Raw genomic sequence first — 24,563 nt, 5'->3', positions numbered from 1 at the left:
TCCCTGACTTCACAGTGTAATGTTCACTCCCTGACTTCACGGTGTAGGTTCACCCCCTGACTTCACGGTGTAGGTTTACTCCCTGACTTCACAGTGTAATGTTCACTCCCTGACTTCACGGTGTAGGTTCACCCCCTGACTTCACGGTGTAGGTTTACTCCCTGACTTCACGGTGTAGTGTTCACTCCCTGACTTCACGGTGTAGTGTGCACCCCCTGACTTCACGGTGTAGGTTTACTCCCTGACTTCACAGTGTAGTGTTCACCCCCAGACTTCACGGTGTAGGTTTACTCCCTGACTTCACGGTGTAGTGTTCACTCCCTGACTTCACGGTGTAGTGTGCACCCCCTGACTTCACGGTGTAGGTTTACTCCCTGACTTCACGGTGTAGTGTTCACCCCCTGACTTCACGGTGTAGGTTTACTCCCTGACTTCACAGTGTAGTGTTCACCCCCAGACTTCACGGTGTAGGTTTACTCCCTGACTTCACGGTGTAGTGTTCACTCCCTGACTTCACGGTGTAGTGTGCACCCCCTGACTTCACGGTGTAGGTTTACTCCCTGACTTCACGGTGTAGTGTTCACCCCCTGACTTCACGGTGTAGTGTTCACTCCCTGACTTCACGGTGTAGTGTGCACCCCCTGACTTCACGGTGTAGGTTTACTCCCTGACTTCACGGTGTAGTGTTCACCCCCTGACTTCACGGTGTAGTGTTCACTCCCTGACTTCACGGTGTAGTGTTCACCCCCTGACTTCACGGTGTAGGTTCACTCCCTGACTTCACGGTGTAGTGTTCACCCCCTGACTTCACGGTGTAGTGTTCACCCCCTGTAACATTAATCATTTTCAAACTTTGGGCAGAGAGAGCTTTTCTCGGATCTGCCTTCTTCTCCGGGGCTCAGATTCTCATGGGGACAGGTGGTCATGATGCGCGGCTGCTTAGCCACATAGCAGGAGACCAGCTAAGTACTGTGGACAGCTTGACAGTGACTGAAGGCATGCATGTGACTAAGCAGTGACGTGGGGGGTGGAGACAGGGTGGCAGGCCCATGGGTCCCAGCAGGGGGGGGCTGCCAACCAACTGCGTGGCCAAAGGTGATGTTGGTGGAGGGGTGTTGGAAGATGGCCTCCAGCAGAGAAGAGCTGTTACCAGAACATACTTTCAAGCTGTTTAGTATGTTTTCAGAGTATGGATTGAAGATGAGTACAATCCCAGTCAACCTCACCGGCTGAGCGAGCAGGGGGGCTTGCCTCAAGCCGGGCATACCTCCATGTTTTTTACAAATGTCTAGGACATGCTGCCAGATGGTCTTGGGCGCCCAGCGTTTGTTTATGTAAAGAATCCCAAGTTGTTATAACGTTTATGAGCAATCCGCATGCGATGATCTCGCCGTCTTTGGGAATTTGGGACATTGTAATGCATTACATTGGACAGACTGGAGTCACAACAAATTCAGGATTCTTCAACCCTGTCAATCACCAGCGGCCAATCACCAGCGGCCAATCACCAGCGGCCAATCACCAGCGGCCAATCACCAGCGGCCAATCACCTGGGCACTAGCCCTAGTCACTGTTTTCCCATAACTGGCATAAAGAGTCTTACTACCGGCCAGATCTCCCTAGAAGCCACTGGATGCTTTGTTGGCGCATCCACACTGTAATGACTTGTCACTTTGGGTTTGCTTTACTTAGATTTTGTCTCCAGGGGGAACCCAACACGAGCTGTTCCTCTCTACCGCAAATCGTGCCCAAATGCGAAATTAGTGCTTTGGGCGCTTGGCTGTGCCTGCTTGGCATGTGCGACATGAATAGTCTTCCCTCAGGTACATGAAGAATATGATTCTTTGGTTCCTCCTTTTTTCCAAGCCTGTCTTATTCTCAATATTTCTCCTATGACAGCAAAAAAACAACAAGGCAATAATTTACCTCCCTGCTTCTCTTCCTCCTCCCCCGAACACATCTTATGAATTTATGTCTTTTTTTCTCTCTTCCTTGACAGAAGTGCCATCACCATAGTAACTAATGGCAGCTTATGAAAATTTATTTACTTTCATCCGTCTGGTTATTAATATCTGCCATTCTAGTATAACAGCAGGCAAAGATGATTAATTACCTGGAGTGACAATGTCAACAGTAACCCTACCTTGGCTTTGTAGAAGGGTTACTGACGATCTGTCGATTATCATATGCCAGCATCCACACATTCCACTTACGCACATTCGGCATTTGACTTCTTGTCTTTTAAATCGTTCTGTCAAAGCCTTAAGGACTCGCAGTCCTGCATTCGTCAGCCTGATCAGCCACGACGTTTCAACCATGTTTTCAGAATGACTGCCACGCAGTCCCGCCGTCTCCTCTCATTCCTGCGTGTCTTTAAATTTGACTTTGAATGAATATTAAAGCCAACGGAGTGGAAAAGACCGGGCGACCCAGCCGTGACTCGTGTGGCAGCCGGTGACGCCTGTTCACGTCCCGCTTTCCAGCCCCACACTCCCTTCCTAAGAGTAATTTGTCATTTTATCATCCCAAATAATAGAGAAGAAAAGGATGAAAAGTAACGCGTAGAAATCCTTGTCCATCTATGCGATTCTTAGGTGCTCCTTAACAAAACACCTGAATGATTACAGCTTGGTTCTTCGGGGTGGTCTTCCCACTTTCATTTAATTATTATTATTTTTTTAATTTAGTGCTTAGTTGTCATTCTTGACACACCACAGCACACGACGATGAAATTCTGCATTTAACCCACATGTGACAGTGTGACATAGCAGGGGGCAGCTAATTCAGCGCCCCGGGAGCAGTACCTTGGTACCTCAGTGGTGCCTTGCTGGTCAGGGATCTGAACCTACAATCTTTCAATTACGAGTGTGCTTCCCTAACCATTAAGCCACCGCTGCCCACGAACTTTATGGCCCGTATTGGCGTCTTTACCATCACGCTCTAACCAACCGAGCTAACCGAAAGCTTGGGTGTGAGGTCCTTGAACCGGATATCAGGGGGGAAAGCAAAGGATGACATGAGTCTGCTGAGAGCACCCAGCCTGCGAGCACAAATGGCCTGTGAAGGTTTGTGCTCTTTAGCAAGCAGCTGAAGACGTGAGGAGTTCGTTTGGAGAGAGAAAGCTTGTTGTGTCTTTATTATCAGTTGTATTGCAGGCTGCATCGATTCCTCTTCTCGCCCCCCACCCCCTCACACAAGCCCCCTCCCTTTGTGTTAGTAATAAACTCAACAATGATGTCAAGAGTTCCTATAAAACAACGCCTGTGATCTTGGACACGATTTACGAGTGACCTATCTTGTAATGGCCATTCTGTGTAGGGAAGGACATCCATTGTGACCGGAATCTGGTGGAGGAACTGTCAGTGTCAAGGTCCTTGTGGTCCTCAGAGGCTTCCAGATTGGGCCATTTGTATCAGGTGGTTCAGAGAAGATGATCAGCAAGGTTTACATTTACATATTTATCTGACGCTTTTGTCCAAAGCATTGTACATGTGAGGCAAACAGCAGATTACAAACATATGTGCTGTCAATGAGTCAACTAGGCATAAAAGCATTGAGGCTGAGCTTCCAGTGAAAGAGCAGTGAGGCTAAGCTTCCAGTGAAAGAGCAGTGAGACTGAGCTTCCAGTGAAAGTCCAGGTACAAGTGTAAGTAGGGTTGGCACAGGAGCAAGATGTTTGCTTAGCTAAAGCTCTGACAAGTATTCCTGGATCTTTGGAATCATTAGGGGTTATTATTACTGAGCATTTTGCCTGCATTTCCGCAGCCTGAGTTTTGATAGTCCAGCGTAAAGGGGGATGTGCGAGGTGAGCAAGAAGAACCATTCTGGTGATTCACCCCAATGCCACGTTAAACAGTAATTAGAGCAGAATCACAGGAGGAATCAGTTAAAACTGCCCCTCAGTACTGATCTGGGATCAGTTCTAATTTTTTCCACTAGTTAAACATAGTATATTAGGGTTTGGATTTTATGGGGGGTAAGCTGATTCTAGATCAGTGCCTTTTCCTGGCACCAAAAAAGAGGAATCGGTCCAGTCTTGTTCTGCCAGAAATGACCATCTGCACTGAGGTGGAAGTCTTGAATGACATTGGAGTCAAGTTTCAATTTTGTTCAATGTCTTGGTTAGCCGGGGGTGTGCTCTCGAAACCCCTCCCCCCTCAAGAGGTTGGCCTGGCACCTGGAGCTCATTTGCGTCTTTGACTGACAGGTTTTGCAGACCGTTTGAGGTTTTCCCCGAGAAATGCAGTGTCTGTCTGCACCTGCCCCAACCCTCACACATCCATCATCTGGCGTCAGGTGCCAAGACTTCCCTGTTACCCGACTGCCTTGTCTTGCCCCTGTTTTCTAAGGATGCAGAGAACATGGCGCTGACCAACGTGCAACAGGAGTACCCTAAAACGGGAGCACAGACTGATGCCTTCTCTAAGTATCGGCAGTATAAATGGATAAAAATAAGTTGCTTTGCATGATAGTGCAACACAAACAATGAATAGAGGGAGTGCAGCGGAGACTGGCAAGTATAAAACTGGCCGTCTGGCTTGTAGATACAGACGCCTCCAGGGCTGTGCAGACATGTCCTTCTGAGATTGCTGAAGACGCGCAGTCAGGACAGGCTGTCATAAACAGAGACGTTGGCTAGCTTGTCTTATTAGCCCGCAACTCGCTAGCCTATTCTGTTTATCGCGGCCCGGTGGAGTCGATACAATTTTCGCTTAGCCTCGCGATATTTCACCCGCCGCACCGATCACAGTGGGGGCCCTCGCAAGGCCAGGCGGGTGTCCGGTGTGACAGATGGATGAGGATCCCATTTTGGGACCGTGTTCACTACCCCCAGTACGTCAAAGGCTGAAGCCGGGCAAGGAGGCACCAGCTGGGCCTCCAAAGGGAAGGAGCCCCCCCTTCTCATCAGCTAGAGAGTCATCCTGGTGCCAATGCCGTGGGCAGCCATGTTGGATTGTGGTCACGCTTCCTCACAAAAGCGCGGCCAATTTCAAGTCATCTGCTTAATAAAATTGTTCTGTTCTATGCATTTTTATTTCATGCTGTTTACCGTTCTGTTCTCTCATTTTCTGCAGAATGAAATGAATAACCGCGACATAACTGTCTTTCTTTAGGTGGAAAGAAATCTTCAGTCTTTTTTTTCTTCTTGTTTTACACTGTGCTGTTTGCGATTTTCTAGCTTTTCCTTAACCAGCCTGCGTTTCAGTGATTGACATCAAGCTGGACAAACCACAAGAGGCACCAACCAGTGAAAGCGGCTGTTCCTGTTAATACACGGCACCGGATTGGATGGCTTCATTTACACCACATGCTTGTTGTGTTGCTTCCTATTGGTTAGCTTCCAGTTGAGTTTTCAGATCGGTTATTTGGCCTTTTACATGATTGGTTGGAACTAGAGTTGCATCAGTCCTCAGTTGTATAATATTGTACTTTATTAACAAAATTGCCAAAAACATAAAAATTGTGAAAGAAGATAAAATTACAAAAAGAACAGAAGACAAATTCCAAACCTACCCTTTTTGTTTGTTTTTTTGTTTTGAAAGACTAGAGTAGTAGTTTTTTGTTTTTGTTTTGTATTTTTGTATATAAGGAAAACACTAAAAATAATAGACAGCCTAAGTTTATCAGCTTGTGCTAAAACTCTAAGAAGGATTGGATCAGACCACACAAAGCTAAAAGCGCGTCACCAATTTGTAGCATGCATGCAAACGGAGATTGTGCACGGATTACGTCTGCTCTGGGGTGCACAGTACCAAACACGTCAAGGCTTCGCCCCCCTGCAATTTTCATGCGTCAATCGGGACATGCCCTCGCCTGACATTTCTGTAAAGTCTCGATTTGGGTGTTCAGTTTTTCAGTAGCGTTGTAAACAGCAGCCAGCTCCGCGGGCAGCTTTAAGCTGCGGTTCTCTTCTCTCTGCTGCCTTCGCAGGATTCCCTTCTGCTTGCTCTCTCCTCATTCACACCGTGTTCGTGGTCTCACAGGCAATCCTTGGCGTGCCACACGGCACTGTAAATACTGCTCATCTCACTGTGTTTGTGCCTCCATACATGTAATCCCAGTTGACCAGAATGAAAGGTACAGAGTGGTCTTCAGGGACACTAAAGACTTCGTTTGAGTTTTTCCTTGTTCACTGATGGCTAGTCAGCCCCAGAGTCCTTGTCCTACCTGCCGTATGTTTCGTTACAGCCCGCTGAACGACCCGTCTGATCTTACACCACCGACAGGGGTCTCTCCCTCCCAGTACACTGTTTTTGGCAATATACCGAGCTTGCAGGCTTGCTTTTCCCCGCTCCATTTTTGCAAAGACTAGGAGCCCCTAGCTCTGGCGTGAAGAGCTGGCAGAACTTCGGTGTTGTTTGAGGACGTGTGTTAAGAAACTAGGGCCACCTAAAAGCCCCTTTTCTACCTGTTTGGGGTGGGGGGGGGGTATGTTAGTGAGAGATTTCTGCAAGGACCAAAGCTATTCAGGAGGCTCGGGGTAGGGGAGGGGGTGTAAACAACAGGGAGGGGGGGGAGGGCTGGTGGTCAGTGAAATAGTTTTATTTGAAATGTCTTTTCTTGTGAGACTTTAATGCACTTTTTTGTATATGTATTGAAAATGTAAAATCTCAATCATAACAAGTCTTATAGTAGCCTTCGCTGTAAATGAAACATGACATTTGTCTTCATATGAGTCTTGAAGGTCCATATTAACTAGTATTCAGAGAAGTTACTAGGACAAGTATCTTGTAGGAAGCTAACGTTAGCATCACCAGTAAGTCAGGGACGGTGGGAGGGAGGCAGCCGAAATAATCAGACATTCTGGCATCGTGCGTCCGCTGGTAGAGCTTCTGACATCGGCCGGCGACATGGCGTGTGTGAGTGCCCCAAAGTCGGGCAGCTGGCACCTGGAAAGGCCCATGGCTGAGAGGTGCCGACTTCAGTCAAAGAATCCTCGAGGTGCACCTTCGAAACGTGCAGTCTCATGATCTGCTCGGCAGTGCGATTTCTGTCCTTTTTGCGCACTTTCCCACCACTAGCCGGCGCTGTTACACTACCTGACAGTGTGTCTGCATACATACCTGTTGACAGTATAACAGACGTTGGAAAATTTATTTTAAACATTATTCAAAATGTAAGTCCAGTGCATATTTCTTGCTGCCTAAGAAATAAAAAATATGAACAAATAACTAACAAGACTTTAAGGGTAATGAATTTAGCAACATCTTTACTGCAAATCCTGCCGCAAGGCTTTGTGTATAATATGGACCCACAGGTGTAGGTTTTTTGGGGGTTGGATCAACAGGGCAGAGTGCAGTTTACCTGTGTAAAGGGGAGGAGCTATAACTGTGGCCCTACACCTAATGCCCATATAAAACATATACACTTGCATGGACCACAGGCTTTTGTTTCCATTATTGATGCATATATGTACTTTTTTGCTTCCTATTTTATTTGGGAGTGTGTCACTCATTTCTGAGCTGGCGCTATGGCTCCACCTCCCTCCCAGCCTGTCAAGTGGAACATGCCACTTACGCCTTGCAACAGAAGCGCCTCCCTCAGAATGTTCCATCTACTCCAGAAGGAGGGGTGGGTGTAGCCGCTTGGCACTCTCTCTTGGCTCGTGCCGCTTCGATGGCATCCAGTGTAAGCGGCGGCCGCGCCAAGGGCACATCGGGTGCTTACTGAGTCCCACGGTAAATGTTACAGCTCTGTGGAGCAGATATGGGTTATTCAGAGCTGGCTCTCCATTCACACTGTATAGAGATTAAGCATGTCTGTCTAAATGATCAATAAAATGTCTTACTACCTAAACACTGCCTGGCTCGTCCTTTGGTATAAACGTTTTTTTATAAATCTGCTGGGGAGAGACGGAGGAAAAAAAATCCACATTCCGGCTTGACGGTGAATGCTGAGGCCTTTTTAAATGAGTGACAGCTGCGGCGAACGGGGCCTAAGGCTTTACGATGGAAGGTGGTTCTTTCCGCTGCCAAGCAAGACTCTGCGGGCCACGTTCTCTCTGAAGCATCGAACCACAACTGGTGTGTTACGCAGGTCGCTGGAAAAAAAATAACAGCAAAGCGAAAGGAGCTGCATGCTGCTCCTTGTGGAGAATGCGCCCTGCCTACCACAAGGGGGCGCCATTTCCCACAAGCTGGCTATAAAGACACGTGGAACATGCTGAGGAGGAGGCCGTTAAAAATGGAACTACGGCTGTGATATTAGGCCAATAGGTGACTGGTTTATGGCTGTTTGTTGACTTACATACTTGTGTAATACTTGCGAACCAAACAGGTATTTGAAGATTCCTTAATAGTTACTCATATTGTTTTATGTTCTTTCATTGGTTGTTCCCAGCCTCGTGCCCATTGCTTCCGGGATAGGCTCCGGACCCCCCGCGACCCAGTAGGATAAGCGGTTTGGAAAATGGATGGATGGATGTATAATGTTAATGATTCCCTACGACTGTCCATGTGGTCCTGGTTAGTTTATAGAGAGATAATGTTAATCATTTGATCGGTACGAAATCGCATGTACTTCTCCATCAGGCTGCAAATTGAAATATTAACGTAGCCGGTGCTTCGGTTTTCGTGTAAAATTTGGAGAGGAACAAATAGATGGTTCTGCTCCTTTGAGGATCAGGGTGCGGTGATGCCTATGGAAAGAACCTGGTTTTTACTGGGGGGCAGCCCATCCCCAGCCCAGCCCAGCCACACACGCAGCGGGTCCCCAGAGGCCCGAGAGAGGAAGGGAGGCCGTTCATCTGCGGACTTTCCCAGCCGCTAGTCACCTGTCCGTCCGATGGCGGCCCGTAGACCAAAGCCCGCATTACCCGAACGCCTGGGACTTTTTAAGCGCATCAAAAGTGCTGATGAACGGCACCATTGTGACGCGGCTCTCTGCCAGCTGCCGGTGTGGCGACCGGGGAAGCCGCGGATGCGTCTGCGGTTTCCGTGCCGTTTCCCCAACCAGCCGAGCGCCGGCACTCGGGGGACTGGCCATGCCGGGCCACACAGAGCCGCTATTGTCCGCCGGGCAGTTTCACATGGGCGCTTAGGGATGGCGGCTCACCTACTTCTGCATTGGCCACCGAGCGGCATAAGAGTGAATCTAGGCTGCGAGCCGGAGCTTCGCTCTCAGCGCTGGAGCTGCCGCCCCCAGGGTAAGTGGCCATTTCACGCCCCGGCTGCGGACTCGCTGGTCTAAACCGGGGCTGTATTCCATTTAACTATAATCCATCAGAATGACAGCCTTGACGGGTCACATTCAGGCGATGCTCACATCTCTTCCTGATTATTGATGCCCAGCTTTGTACACCATTGACTGTCCTGAAACTCTGCACATTCTATCTGTTGCGGTTCTATGGCTCATACACGCATCTAAAGGTTTATTTGTCAACCAAATCCGTTTCGATACTCCAATAAACCGGTAATATCAAACGGTAGGTGTCAGGGCTGCCAACTGTCATGCATCTGGCGTGACACACGCTTTCAGACTCATGCTTATGCAATAAATCTTATTGCAAATCTGTATTATACTATTATAAACCTAAAAATAGCTACAAGGCAGTTGTACATATAAATGCATGTACAGACTTGTCTCAAAAGTTGGCAGCCCTGAGATGGTGACTTGGATTTGTTACACTCTCCCGACATGCAACACATTCACTATTTGGAAACGTAGTGGCGTGGACGTCATTGAGGAGTTGGTCCCTAAAGAGAATTTGACATCGGTAATCTGGAACTCGTTTGGATTTTCCAAAACCGACATGGCACAAGAAAAGTATTTTTGCAATATTTGCGAAGATGATTCAGCACCTCAAAAAAAAAAAAAAAAACACCGGAACGAATATGCAGACAGTCAATGAGGGAAACGCACCGTTGCCATGCAGTAATTTGCTAAATATTCTTAAAAATGCACATGAAAAATAATTGTGAATATATAGTCAATTGTTATCCTGCCTAAAAAAAAATCATGCTTTATTTCTGCCGTATTGCCCACCTGAGCTTAATTGTTTTGTGTTGCCCCCCGATGCCCCCACCCTACCGCACTCTCCTCTCCCTCAGATGTGCAACAAGGAGGTCACAAGAGAGGCCGACCCACGCTCTCGCCTCAGGGCATCACGGACTGAGATCGCCATGGCGATCGACGATCCCTTCCCGCTGCTCTACGGACTAGCCGATCATGACATCATTACCGACCAGCAGTTCAAGGTCCACTTTATTGTTACCTGTATCCCAAGTGTTAAAAGCTAAAAAACTACAGTATTCCAGCTCCTGACTGGAGAATTAAAGTCCATTGTATAGCCAGCTGACATCTCTCCAGGAGAGCTCTTCAGCTTGTCCCGTGGTCCAGAGCATGTCTTGGTCCGATCAACATGTCGTGTCCATGAACAGCAGTTCTCGTTATCTGGGTTGACTGTCAGCCGGTGTTTTCATGCATAATGTGGTTTTACAGTCATGGGGATGGTTGACATACATCATTAATCACGTTACAACTAGTTCAAATGAGGATTCCGTATAAATAGAGAAGAATCTTACTGCAGACCTCACCTGAGAGTAAGCGTCCTCTATCAGTCAAATCTCGTCTGAGACGAAGGAATTGACGTGTTTCTCAGACATAAAATTACGAACTTTGGATGTGAAGGTTATAGCTAAGAATAAGGAGTTAAATACAATCACTAGGATGTTTTAAAAGCATCTTCTCCCAGCTAGCATTATGTATTTTACTATTCGGCGTCTACTGAGTTGCTAAACAGTTTCACTAGTAAAGGATTTATTTACTTTCTACACACATTTCGTTAAAATGATTTACAGTGTTGTTTAAAAACCTCCTCGTCAGTTAAGGACTTCTCTTAACGAAGACACGTTCGCTATACGTGACTTAAACATCAAAAAATCATTTATGAAACATTTTAAAATCACTTCCGTTACATTAGATTCATAGGCACTATTAACATGTATTTCTTCACTTCCATGTTAGTTTGTACATCTATATGAGTGTAGCCCAAGACAAAAACAAATCTTTTGTTACATTTCGAATGTGTAATCTTTGACACGTCACTACACCACAGGTACATTCATGGTGACAATGAGAACAATGTACGTAGGATGATTATAAAGCAATTAATTTCTTATTCATGCTATATTATGCATAGTAAAATGGAAAGAAACGTAATATTAGACAGTAATGGACCAAGCCTAATGAACAGAAAAGCAATATCATCTGGTGGGGGGGGGGCGTTGACTTGTGTCTCCACATAAATTTGCAGACGTCCTCTTTAGTTTAACACTTCATAAAAGCTGCACTGACGCAATGACTGTTTAGTACGGGGGTGTTTTTCCCATCTGAACCGCCGCGGTATTAAAATCCCCTGGGGGCTTTAAATGAAGCTGCCCTGAACGTGTGTTTCACACCTGCTCCTGCAGGAGGCGCTGCAGCGGAAGAGGCAGGAGGGAATTCACAAGGCCGTTTACTCTCTCCTCACCTGGCTCCTCGACCGGGAGGCCTGTGTTATCCAGGCCTTCTGGAACAACCTGTCCAAGGAGTACAACCAGGAGAGGTACCCGAAACTGCAATCTCTCTTCGTGAGCCTCCCGCGAGGTAAGATGGGGGTGTGGGCGTCCTTGTGCGTGAGAGTAGATTTTTATGGAAAAGTGACATGAAGAAGCCTGCTTGCCGACAGACGGGGAGAGTCTGAGTACAAGGCATGGAAAGAAGTTCTCAGGTGGCTCCAGGCTTTCCGTTCAGCCCCCGGGACCTCTGGGCCGGAAGCGGAGCCCAGAGAGGGGGCAGCGAGCCCAACACCCCCACCAGCACAGCAAGCACCAGCGCATAAACGGCCCGGGTGAGCTCTGCTCTGGGGGGGGACATGGGGTGTGGCCCTCTTTCCCAGGCAAACATACCACAAACCTTAAACTGTTTCACAGGAACGAAACTGAAATCAGTTAGGAAACCGGAGAGCGCCGATGCCTCCCGGCCACCCATGGGGAGCGGTGAGTGGGGAGAACCGGCGTTCCCATATCGGCACCCCAGCTCTAAAGAGTTTGCATCATTTAGATGCTGCCAGGTTTGAGTGTAACCGCGTGCTCCTGGCAGGAATCCAGACGGTGGCCACCTCGGTGCAGAGGGCAGTCACCTTGTCGTCCCACGAGCTGCCGGTTAGCTGTGAGGCCATGGAAGGCATCCTGATCAAGCAAGTCTTCGAGTCTGGTGGGTGTCTTGCAGGCCCAAGGCATACGCGAAGTAAGCGACTGCTACGAGCCCAGTGGCCACCAGGGGGCTCCCCATCTGATCCGCCTGTCAGAATGGGCAGGAAGATAACAAATGACAACCAGGTTAACCAAGTTAACCCCGAAAAGGGTTGGGCCCTATAGGGGCCGCTTTCCCTGGCCAGGGTCAGGTGGGACCTGGATGGTTTGCATACCTTTTAACCAAAGCAGTCTTTTTGCACATACCTCAACAAAGCAATCTGTCATACCATGCCCAGTGATCTGTGACAGATATTCAAAGCTGCCGGCAGTTGCCCTTTTGCCAATTTCCACTGAACTTGCCTGTTTAAACCATGACTTCTGGCGTACAGGAAGCGCCAAGAAGTGCATCAAACTGGGCAGCGAATTCTATTCCCCTGCCAAGTTCGATGAGCAGTCTGGGAGGCACAAGTCAAAGACCGCAAAGACCCAAGTCCGCAACAAGGGGGCGACGAGCAGCAAAATCAAGGAGGTCGGTCAAGTTCGTTTTCGTCACGTGCTCTAGCTTAAGAATGGTTTGAATGCTTTGTGATTCTGTATTGATTCAGCAAACAATGTGCTGTGGTTGTATTTCAAAACAAAACAGGAGGAGTGTCTTCCAAAGAACTCACCTAAGTACTATTTAGTAGGAACTCGAGAGCCTCTTTATCTCGGCCGGTTTATTGAGGACAATATTGTTTACAGCTCCAATTGAATCAGATGCTTCTTTTATAGAGCACTTCTGTAGTTTTCAGAGAAACAAGGAGTGAATCAGCACCGTAAAACAGTGTATAAATATTGGAATGCACGTTAACACAAACGGAACCATTTGTTGGATGTGATAGTTCAGGTGTGAAGAAGTTAATGAAATAGCTTTTTATGAGCAGTAAAGGTTTCGGGAGGTCAACCGACATTACTAAGAAGTGCTTCTTCGAAATTCGAAAGTAATACAATCGCCAAATGAAATGGTGAAAGGAATCGTTGTTATTGTATGTTGGGACATTCATCCATTGAAAACTTGTTCCGCAGAAAGAAGTTCATCCATCCGTCTTCCAGACGCTTATCTTGGACAGGGTGGTGGGGGGCCTGGAGCCTGACCAAGGCAGGATGGGACACAAGGCAGGGGGCCACCTGGGATGGGAGGGCAGGCCGCTACAGAACGCGCACCCACGCATGCCCACACACATGCACACACACATTTCATACATTTCTATTATTGTAGGGACACTCTATTAATTTCTGTGGGCATATCCTTACCATGACAACCTTAATCCCTTTTCCAGGAAAACACCTCAGGATAGTACAGTAACCCCTACCCAGTCCTAACCTTAACCATAAGTAAACAAACAAAATACAAGACTTTTGGCTTTTTTTGCTTTTCAGTTGCACTCACAGATCTTTATAAAACTGAGTTTTCTCTTGAGGGGACTGGGAAAATGTCCCCACAATGTGCAGACCGGACACACACACCATTTAAAGCTCTATAAGCGCAAACTGCAAATTCTGTTTACCGCACTTGGTGTGACTATGATCTTACCCGAATACCTACTAGATGTTTTGGCTGCTGTTTTCAGACTTTTTAAAAAGTGTGGGTGGGGTTTCGCTTTTCCCGGAAGGCCCTCGGTCTGCACTGACAGCTGCTCCTCCGTCTTGGAGGCCTGCGCTTGCTCTTCTCTCTCCGTCATGCTTTTCCAGGCAGACTCCTGGATTCAGAAAAGTACAGTGACCGCATGTTAAACCTTCATGCATGTGGCAGTTCCATGTAGCATGTGAGAAAAAATACTATATTAGTTTAGCTTTTTTTTTTTTTTGGATTCTGGCATTTCTCTGTAAACAGACCTTACCCCTCGTCTGGCTGTCCTCGTCTGGCTGTCCTCGTCTGGTCTGCAGCTTTCAGCATGCCAGTGGTGACCCTCATTGAAGGTCTTGTGTGTATGTTTCCCAGGTGCTGCGCAACGATGACGAGTGCGCCGTGTGCAAAGATGGTGGCGAGCTCATCTGCTGCGATGGCTGCCCCAGGGCCTTCCATCTGGCATGCCTTGTGCCTCCTCTCATCTCCATCCCCAGGTGAAGGTCTGGGAGCAATGGATTGTGGGTAGTACAAGGGACAGCTTGGCTCAGCCATACTGGGAGTTAACGATGGGTGGGAAACGTCAAGTAGAAGCACCAGGAGATCTGGAGTTGTGACACAGCCCCTCCCACCCAAAAAGAGCCACAACCTAGTAGCAGTGGGAATGATGGGATTGTTATGCATCATATTGGTTACCCTCATGATTCTCATTGGTTAAGCCACATGGGGATTGACAGCAGCACATGATCCCGCCCACTATTGCCTTTCAGCCCTTAGTTCTCCACAGTATTCCTCTGCTAGAAGTAAAAAAATAGGCACTATCCTCTGTTTTTAATGGTAATAAGGAAGGAACAGATCCACGACATACACAAATAACATTCAATCACGCAGACGTAAGATGTCCGTTTGTTTCCACACTTAGTGGCACCTGGCGCTGTCAGCAATGCCTCGGTGACCAGGCTGAGAGTGTGAAGAGCCACGTGCCCACACAGGCGAGTGCGAAGGAAATGTGGGGGGGCTAATCCTAACCTTGGGTTGGGGGGGGGCAATCAGTAATGCTGCATCTAGTAATTAATTATGCATTTATAATGTATTGTGCATTCAGTAGGTGATCATTAACTTAAATGGTAGCAGGATGGCCTTGTGGAGGCATGAAGGTCAAAAATTAACTGGCGCGTTTTTGTGTGTGTGACCTGCAGCCCCCCCCCGTGACCGAGGCGAGCTCTGGCCCCACCTTGGATTTCTCCTTCTTCACCACACTGTCCTCAGCCTCCCTGTCCAGTGTCACGACCACCAAGAGCGGCCTGGCCACAGAGCCACAGGTTGGATGGGGGGGTGGTGGGTGTGGCCAAGCAGGAAGGGGCGGAGCTCCCTATTGCAGAAGCAATATTCAAATTGTACTCTCTAATATTTAAAGTATTTATTAAACTCAATAGTTGCACATCATAATGAGGACACCAGACGTTTTTGGGGGGCACCATGTATGCAGTTAATTCGGTTGGGTCGAGTTTTTGTCGTGCGCCTGTGGGGGGGCATGAAATTCACTACGATGGGGGTGAAGGCAGAAGCGGGGGCCTGCTGTTATATAATGCCGCTTCCTTTTGGTCCTTTTTCACTAAAAAGCAACCATCTAGTGGTAAAAGGTGATTTAAGAGCAGACAGCGGCACTACGCCTTTCTGTGCCAGTACAGGTGGCCTGACAGATAACAGCCAATAAGCTCGAACGAAAACAAATTCGTTTGCAGCCGATAAGCCGGAGTGAAGGAAGCTTGGTCACAGCCAGCAGGCTCAAATAAAACCCAGACTGACATAATCACGTAGTTTTGTCTCTAGTTGTGTGGTGACTTAAGGAGACTAATGTCCTTCAGGAAACTTCAGGAGAGAGTTTGCATGGTTCCGAAACGATGGCTCTAGAACTGAAATGGTGTTAAACTAAGGAAGCGGTTGCCTTATTGTCATTATACATTATATAACAATTTTTAAATAAAATGAGAAAATGATTCGCAATGAAAAAGGGGTCATTCATACTAATGATATTGTAATTAGTGCTACACTACGATACACCGGAGTCCTGTTTATGTGCTAAACTGATGACTGCAGTGATGACGTAGACGCCATGTCGCCTCCTTCCTCCCGAGGTGGGGGAGGGGCAGCAGTGCGCCGTCTGCCAGCTCAGCGGGACCCTGACTTTCTGCTTGCAGTGCCTTCGGGGCTTTCATCCGCACTGCGAATCCCTCAGGTGAGCCGGACCGGGGCTGCAGATGGAAAGGTGGCCACCAAGCACATCTCGCACAGTACAAACAAAGGCCTGTCGCGTCCGGTGCAACACAGGATTAACCCATTGTATGCAACGGAAAGCAATGTAAACCCGCACATGCTAAGAAGCTAAGCGCTAATCTTATGTAACAGTGATAGTGATGTAATGTATGAATGTGTAATACTGATGGTTTAGTTTAACCCAAGTTAAACTACGCATGTTTAAACGCGGCAGTGATGTTGCGGAGTAGCCCCGCTTCTTTACACCCCTGTTTCCATGCCAACCCGGCCAGTGGGAAGTCCCGGTGCCGCTCCTGTTGCGAGATGTGGCCCAGCAGTGCCGAAAGTGTCCAGCAGGAGGCGGTGTCCCTGGCTCTGCCGGTATGGTACACGTCGGGGTCTGTGGGGACAGTGTGACTCCGGAGTAAGCAAGAGAGGGCTTTTAGTGGTTTATCCGGCTTGGAGTAAATACAGAATATCTTGCTTTTATAGTCTATCCTTCGATTTTGATGCCGGCACATTGATAAAGCAGAATAACAAACACAATATTTCGGCAACGATAATTACTGTCCACGCCTAAATGCATTCTGTAACCCACATCGCGTGTGTGCTCTGCCTTCACGCTGGGGTTACTGCTGTCACACTCTCAAACATTACAGTAAATATAAGACCATGGACAAAAATACAATAAGCACTATACAAGCAAATGAAAACACACATGATGTTAGTTTTTAAAATGCCTACATAACAGGCCACGGAATTGGTTGTTAGCCGTGGATTTTAAATAGCATGACCGGACATGTTTCGTTTTTGGGGAAGTTGCTCAAAATAGTACCTGGCTGCCCGAATGTAAGGCTTTGGTTTTTTTTCCATCTCAAAATACGTCTAATATTCGGGGTCTAGACAAAAAAGGGGACAGATGGCACCAAATACGATATTTTGTAATGAGTGTTTTGACTTACTGTTGCATAGATTTGTCGTAAGAATTCTTGCGTAAGTCTGCGAGCGTGATTGTCACGCCAGAGAGCTGGCAGCCCTGGCTGTGCAGTAAATCAATAGTGGCTGTTGTTAAACATAGTAACATTCGTCTTAAGAGAGCTGTCATATCATTTATTGATGTGGCTCCACTCTCCGCGCTACGCGTTTTTATCTTCTGTGTGTGGTTCTACTGCATTCGAAACATTCTGCGCCCTGAAAGGTTTGTGATCTTTATTATCTACTCCCCCCCCCCCAAATAGTACTGCTTTTTAAGGTGCAGTTGCTGGTTTACTTACTATGTATTCTGTCAAATAAATTTTTTTGTTGCTAGAGATTTTGGGCCCCATTAAGCCATATCATATTGGGCCCCTTAATCCAGGAATTTTCCTAATTTTCTAGGCCTCCTGTCACTAAGGGGCCCTTGAAATTGTCCTAACTTTCCCCCATCCCTAGTCTTTATAATGGTAGATTTTGGAAAACCAAATCTTTTTTTTCTACAAATAATTGCCAAAAAGTGAGGGGTCATCTAATAATCAGGATTCTCTTATATTTGGGGCAATACGGTAATATGTTAATTAGGGTCCAGGCTTTGTGGAGGTTTTAGGGACAGTCTTAATTTCTCCAGTTTAACACGCTGCAGTATTTCTTGGATGCACTGATTTTGGGTGGGTGGGGAGAGAATGTAGTGTTTGAATGTCAGGTAGTTCTTTACTTGAGGGGACACAAATACTTTGTAATTACCCAGTTACTACTGGAGTACAAATCATGAGTGAATATAGTAATTGCAGGATTTACATATAACTATGGGTTGAGCATGGGGGGGGGGGGGGGGGGTTGAGTGAGATCTCCACCCATTTAAGGGGGTCCAGGGGGGTTGTACTAGCTGGTTTAAAATATTGTTGGGGGGGGCTACAGCCCCAATTCCCCTTCATTTCTGTTCATGATCATGCTTCATTAAGGATGAACAGACACACGATCAGTAAAAAAATGTCACATTTCATTCATGATAATTTAACATGAGATCAGTATGTAACTAACATACATACATTAACGTAAGTAATCACACAATGCTACATAATTTGTGCCCCATCAAGTAAAGGGTTACAGAATGTTAGACGCTAGGCTGTTATTTCAGAAATATGTGAAGTAAAGAGGTGAATCAGACGAAGGAATGCAGCTGGTGTCATACCTCTGTTTATGAAAACCTGGAGTTTTTAAAGTGTTACTGCTGGGGGTGTGTGTGGGGGGGGGGGATGCAGGATGTGCTGAAGGGGGGCATGTGCAACTCCGCGAGGATGACAACTGAGGTATCAAAGGAAGCTCAGGAGAGCTGAAATCCGGATCTCTTTGGGAAACACCTTTGCGGTACGCGGTCCGATCTGATGGAGTTTATTCAGGAGCAGCTGCAAAGCCTCTGTGCGTGAGGAGGAGAGTCTCCTTTTATCTTCGGAAAAGCAGACAGCCTTCCTTAGCCTTCATTCAGAGATCATTCGGAAGGTCACAGGTTGCAGTCTGATGGCGACCTAGATGCTACACTGAACAAAAATATAAACGCAACACTTTTGTTTTTGCTCCCATTTTTCATGAGATGGACTTAAAGATCTACAATTCATTCCAGATACACAATATTACCATTTCTCTCAAACATTTCTCACAAATCAGTCTAAATGTGTGATAGTGAGCACTTCTGCTTTGCTGAGATAATCCATCCCACCTCACAGGTGTGCCACATCAAGATGCTGATCTGACATCATGGGTAGTGCCACAGGTGTACCTTATACTGCCCACAATAAAAGGCCACCCTGGAATGTGCAGTTTTGTCTCACAGCAAAATGCCACAGATGCCACAAGCATTGAGGGAGCGTGCAATTGGCATGCGGACAGCAGGAATGTCAACCAGATCTGTTGCTCGTGGCATTGAATGTTCATTTCTCAACCATAAGCCGTCTCCAAAGGCGTTTCAGAGAATATGGCAGTACATCCAACCGGCCTCACAACCGCAGACCACGTGTAACCACACCAGCCCAGGACCTCCACATCCAGCAGGTTCACCTCCAAGATCGTCTGAGACCAGCCACTCAGACAGATAATGCACGGCCCCATGTTGCAAGGATCTGTACACAGTTCTTGGAAGCTGAAAATGTCCCAGTTCTTGCATGGCCAGCATACTCACCGGACATGTCACCCGTTGAGCATGTTTGGGATGTGCTTGACCGGCGTATACGACAGCGTGTACCAGTTCCCACTAATATCCAACAACTTCGCACAGCCATTGAAGAGGAGTGGACCAACATTCCACAGGCCACAATTGACAATCTGATAAACTCTATGCGAAGAAGATGTGTTGCATTGCATGAGGCAAATGGTGGTCACACCAGATACTGACGGTTCTGAGTCCCCAGACCCCCAATAAAGCAAAAAACTGCACATTCCAGGGTGGCCTTTTATTGTGGGCAGTATAAGGTACACCTGTGCACTACCCATGATGTCAGATCAGCATCTTGATGTGGCACACCTGTGAGGTGGGATGGATTATCTCAGCAAAGCAGAAGTGCTCACTATCACACATTTAGACTGATTTGTGAGAAATGTTTGAGAGAAATGGTAATATTGTGTATCTGGATGAATTGTAGATCTTTAAGTCCATCTCATGAAAAATGGGAGCAGAAACAAGAGTGTTGCGTTTATATTTTGTTCAGTGTAGTTCCCTGTACTCCCACCAGGTGGCGCTGTATGAGGATCCAGAAGAGCATGGCCTCACGCTCGCTGGTGACTCGCTGAACAAAGACGAGATGGAACCCATCATTGGGGAGGTGAGCAATGGGGTGCTGTGGGGCAATGATGTCCACGAGACACGTAGGCGACTGTGGGCCCGGGCAGTAGGAGAGTGAAAGGCGCTATCTCAGCTGGCCTAGATTACGATCTGTCCGTCTCTTCAAACAGAATTCCATAGACGGATCCTGCAGTGGGCTCTCCACAACATCTCGCGCCCCCTCTCTGACAGACAGGGCTTCTTCCAGTGAAGGTCTGCTTATCCTGGCGTTCTGGCCATCAGCGTGCACATTGGATCGTGGAGAAGATGAAGATAGGCACTGCCTGAGATGCTGTGCGGGGTTGATGTTTACTCTGCTGATAAAAATGATTCTTGCGTAGGTGGCTGTGGCTTTCTGCTTTTCAGACGTTTGTTTTTCGCTCAAATGACACTGAATCAAGTTTTTTGACAAGACTTTACTTGATGGGCGCAAATTCTAAATAGTGACTTGGTTACTGCTGAAATACAAGTCATAAAGAAATATAGATGAAATAACATGAGATCGGTGTTTCACTTGTGTTACTCATTACTTGTTTCTTCAGTAGTTCACGAAGGTTTAGAGAATTAACAGATATAGTAACTTCTTGAGAAAAGACGATCATGTTTAATGATAACAAACATGAGATCGTTATTTATTCTGCACTATTCAGGACTTGTTCTTTCAGTCGGGTTACAGAATTAACAGATACAGGTCTCTGGTGCAGTGGTTAGCACTGTTGCCTCACACCTCTGGGACCCGGGTTCGAGTCTCCGCCTGGGTCACATGTGTGTGGAGTTTGCATGTTCTCCCCCTGTCGTCGTGGGGTTTCCTCCGGGTACGCCGGTTTCCCCCCACAGTCCAAAAACATGCTGAGGCTAATTTGAGTTGCTAAATTGCCCGTAGGTGTGCGTGTGAGATTGAATGGTGTGTGAGTGTGCCCTGCAATGGGCTGGCCCCCCATCCTGGGTTGTTCCCTGCCTCATGCCCATTGCTTCCGGGATAGGCTCAGGAACCCCCGCGACCCAGTAGGATAAGCGGTTTGGAAAATGGATGGATGGAGGTCTCTGCTTGAGATAAAACATGTGTTGTGATTCATTAATGACAACCGAACATAACATCAGTATGTAACTAAGACTTAGTTTGTGCTTAATTAATATGTCAGTAATAGTATAATACTATATTATTTGTGCCCCATCAAGTAAAGTGTTACCGTTTGAAATGTTTCCAAGTAATTCAAGAAATTTTTCCATAAGTAATTTCAAGAAACACATGAAGAGGCTTGTGAGCAGGAAATACAAAGAAAAAGTGTGTATTTCAAATAATTTAATTGTATAAAACACAATAATCACAAATCAAGTCATTCAAATGCTGTGCATCAGATGGAAGATTCATACTGAGCAAAGAACAAAAATGAACAATTTACAGGAAAACATACTGATTATTAAAACAGCTAACGTACAAAATACACATAGATGTATCTTATTACATATTAAATATCAAAAACATGACAGCCATTTCCAAAATGCTTTCTTTGGGAGGTTTCATCTGGCTCAGGGATTTCACGCAGGGAAATGCTCAGAGGTAAGCAGATAGTCCAAAACTTCTACCTAATGTTGTTAGACTTCGGTGAGCTGTAGCGCTTTCAAAAATCAAAAAAATCAGTTTCTCCAGAGATTCTGTAGGATTTGGTTTTATTTTCATGCCGTGAGGACGCCAGGCGGCTTCTTATGATCCAGGAATATCCAGGAAAGAAACTGGCCTGTTTGTCTACATGTCCGTTCCTGCGTCATCGTTTGTGCAACGAAGGGCTCTCTTTGCCCCATCCTGCCTCAGACAACAGTCCTACCTGTTTGACAGAGGAGAGACGAGAAACAATTAGTGCTTCCCGGCTGTTGACGCACCGACATTAATACTGATAAACACTCATGCCGGAGGGAGTGGAAATAATGCTAAATAAATCTCAGTTTCCACGTTTTGCGATAACATCGCCTGAAAGCATTTCCATCTCCTGCTTACCTTGCCTGGTTGCGGCTTTGGACTGCGACTGAAATACCTGCAGACGGGTCTGAACCAAGGTAGCTGTTGGAAAGACAGACGGGGTGATTATGACGATGTGGGTGGTGCGAGTGGGCGAAATCCGTGGGCCAGATTTAGCAGAGCGGGATGAACTTACGGGCCTTGCCGCCACACTCCTCTGTGGCCGCTTGAATCCAAGTTTTCTCATGACACCCGGAATATTCAGGATCGGCCGCACATTTCTGAGGATGGAGAGAGAGGTCAGTAGCTGTAGACTGATCAGTGTAAGTAACCCTGGGTTAAACAGGCAGTGATCAGCAGACCGCTGAAAACAACGCGTTTTGAATCTCACCCTGATTGTTAGTTTATATGGTCAGACTGTTTCATTAAACAAATTTAAGGACCCATTTATTTCTCATCTGGTTACATCTTTTAACAACTGCACTCCTTACTGACCTAAAGGCTGAAGAATCTATTAACACACTGCCCTCGGCGAAGTAAAACAGTAAGCTATGCCTGTCATTCATCGGCCATGCCAGGAAACGTGCAGGTCACAGCCTGTCCTCTGCAGAATGTGCTTCTGTGTATACCATCTTTACAGCTTTGCCCCTATGTCAATAACATTAAGTCAGAAAAACAGGAAATCACCGTTGGGTCTGTGGAGTGGATGTTGTGGATCTGGTGGGCATGTCTTCCACTGTGATCTCATCCTCCTCTTCATCGGTGTTAGGGATGCAGTCCCAGAGCTCACTGTTAACCCACAGAGAGTCCTTGGGACCCTGGCCGGGCAGGCCCACGCAGGTGGTCCAGCGGCACAGGGGGCAGCGCACCGTGCACAGGTTGCAGGAGTCCTGACAGGCCAGGCACTCCAGGCACGGCGTGCAGAAGGTGTGTTTGCAGTGCAGCCGGCGCGGCACGCGCTTCTGTCGCGTGTAGTGCTCCAGGCAGACGGGACATTCGCTGTCGTTCTCGCTTCGCTGCATCTCTGCTTCTGCTGCTGGATCGCGGGCGGCCGGCTTGGTTTCCCTTTACGCTTTCAGCTGTGCACTGGTTCCTGTGCTTGTTCACGCGCTGGGCCGTGTGCGATAAATGTACTGCGTGGACGGGGGCTGCGATCTGTAAACCAACGGCCAATGAAAACGCACGCATCAACAGGACATCTCTAATTATATATATATATATATATATATATATATATATATATATATATAATATATATATATATATATATATATATATATATATATATATATATATATATATATATATAACAGCAAAATATTTTATCGCAGTGTCACGCCAGTAGCAGGCAACGGTTTATGAGAACGAAAATGTTAATTATGTAGCTGTGTAAACTGGAAGCTATCAATTTGTCTGAAACTAGTTTTTTTGCACTCAGAAGCACTATTCAGGGCTAATAACAAATATGCAAGAAAAGATTGGAAAATCAGCAAAGAGACGCCCGTTAAGACTACATAATAGGCCTACAAATATATGCAATTTGTACTTGCTTATTTAAATGTTGTTCTCATTTAGTGTGTAACAGATGCAATTAAAAACACTACAGAATATCCGATCATAACAAGAACCAATCAATTAGGAGCGATACTCACTGAGAAGTGCGGCTCGTCCGGACGGATGTTCGTAAGCTTCGCGCTGCTCAGTCTTATTATACGCGCTGGCTGTTACTCCCTCCCGTCTTCCTCCTAACACTGACACCGGCAATCTGTAAAGTAATAACACCAAGGGCATTTATAGCCACAATTGTCCCCGTGACTTACAGCAGATCCCGGAGAAATTATTCGGAAAGAGGTGTGGTTTGGCGGCGCTCGCCTAGATGCTACAGCCCGGCAGCGTGGTGTGTCACGGATCAGGTGCATCTTATTTAACAGTCATTTCCTTCTGTATCAACCGGTTTTGCCCTTCTCTCATTTGTTCACACTGTATAAATACTCGATTTCTTTGCTAATAGTTTTCATCCTTCTGTAATGTATATCATGTAGTTATCATGTAAGTATCGCACGGTGTTTTCAACGCCCATTTTATTTTTTAATCACGGGGCAGTTTATCAGAATCAGAATCTTCTTGTTCGCCAAGCACAGAGAAGTACAAGGAATTTCTATTGATGCGGGTGGTATCATGACATAAACAAAACACATTCAAATAAACATCTAAAAGTAAAGATACAGGGATTTTTTTACAGGAGATGTGCAATGCAGGGTCAAGGATGTGGACAGTATAACTAAAGAAATAAATAGATAATGGATAGATGTCATGTGCAAAGAGCTTAGGTACAGTGCAGAAGAGTTCAGTTAGTTAGAATATGGCAATGAAGCTTGAACAGCGCGTGCTTCCATTATGACAGGTTTTCATGGGTCCTTCTTCAGAAGGGCGATGTCCTGGGGGCAGAAGCTGTTTAGGTGACGATTTGTCGTCGTGCTCAGGGCTCAGGGCTCTTATTCTTTGCTTTCGCTGGGATGGAAGATGCTGGGAATTGAGTGGCCAGGATGCAGGGGATCAGACATTTTTTTGGCTCTGTTCTTCATCTGAGATGAGTGCAGTACTTCAAGAGGGGTGAGCTGACAGCCAATGATCTCCGCATATGGCACTATACGCTGTAGTCTCTATCTATCTATCTATCTATCTATCTATCTATCTATCTATCTATCTATCTATCTATCTATCTATCTATCTATCTGTCTATCTGTCTATCTGTCTGTCTGTCTGTCTGTCTGTCTG

The 24,563-nt window shown here is 46.6% G+C and overlaps 3 protein-coding genes across 5 annotated transcripts in view; 2 read left to right on the top strand and 1 right to left on the bottom strand.

Moving 5' to 3' along the window:
- LOC125716354 (ras-related protein Rab-6B) overlaps positions 1-6,480 on the top strand; it is a 49,532-nt gene extending 43,052 nt beyond the window's left edge. The window contains exon 8 of the mRNA XM_048988554.1: positions 5,207-6,480. Within this exon, the coding sequence (XP_048844511.1) occupies positions 5,207-5,271 (65 nt within the window). The 3' untranslated portion in view covers positions 5,272-6,480. The remainder of the gene's footprint in view (positions 1-5,206) is intronic.
- A 1,484-nt stretch (positions 6,481-7,964) lies between these two features.
- aire (autoimmune regulator) lies at positions 7,965-22,224 on the top strand. 3 transcript variants are annotated; one of them, XM_048988546.1, is made up of 16 exons: positions 7,969-8,216; positions 8,341-9,145; positions 10,050-10,196; positions 11,412-11,586; positions 11,669-11,830; positions 11,913-11,978; positions 12,082-12,195; positions 12,566-12,705; positions 13,242-13,331; positions 14,158-14,279; positions 14,705-14,774; positions 14,982-15,104; positions 15,921-16,021; positions 16,332-16,419; positions 19,740-19,829; positions 19,960-22,224. In XM_048988546.1, the coding sequence occupies exons 3-16, from the start codon at positions 10,050-10,052 to the stop codon at positions 20,167-20,169; spliced, it is 1,698 nt and encodes a 565-aa protein (XP_048844503.1). In that variant the 5' UTR covers positions 7,969-8,216; positions 8,341-9,145; the 3' UTR covers positions 20,170-22,224. The 3 variants fall into 3 exon arrangements, with proteins under 3 accessions (XP_048844505.1, XP_048844503.1, XP_048844504.1); XM_048988548.1 differs by lacking the exon at positions 13,242-13,331 and having other exon boundaries at positions 7,965-8,216; positions 15,894-16,021; positions 19,740-19,846; positions 19,970-20,039; XM_048988547.1 differs by lacking the exon at positions 13,242-13,331 and having other exon boundaries at positions 7,970-8,216.
- Positions 21,117-23,597, bottom strand: LOC125716350 (E3 ubiquitin-protein ligase RNF152-like). Its single transcript, XM_048988549.1, has 5 exons — positions 23,438-23,597; positions 22,473-22,940; positions 21,982-22,066; positions 21,825-21,887; positions 21,117-21,654 (listed from the first exon to the last, which is right to left on the bottom strand). Exons 2-5 carry the CDS (start codon positions 22,805-22,807, stop codon positions 21,595-21,597), a joined length of 543 nt encoding a protein of 180 aa, XP_048844506.1. The 5' UTR covers positions 22,808-22,940; positions 23,438-23,597; the 3' UTR covers positions 21,117-21,594.
- Positions 23,598-24,563: the final 966 nt, after the last annotated feature.

The sequence above is a fragment of the Brienomyrus brachyistius genome, chromosome 21 (assembly GCF_023856365.1).
Source record: "Brienomyrus brachyistius isolate T26 chromosome 21, BBRACH_0.4, whole genome shotgun sequence".
NCBI lineage: Eukaryota > Metazoa > Chordata > Actinopteri > Osteoglossiformes > Mormyridae > Brienomyrus > Brienomyrus brachyistius.
Note: the sequence above shows the minus strand (reverse complement) of the source record. Positions and strands in the feature narration are given on the sequence as shown.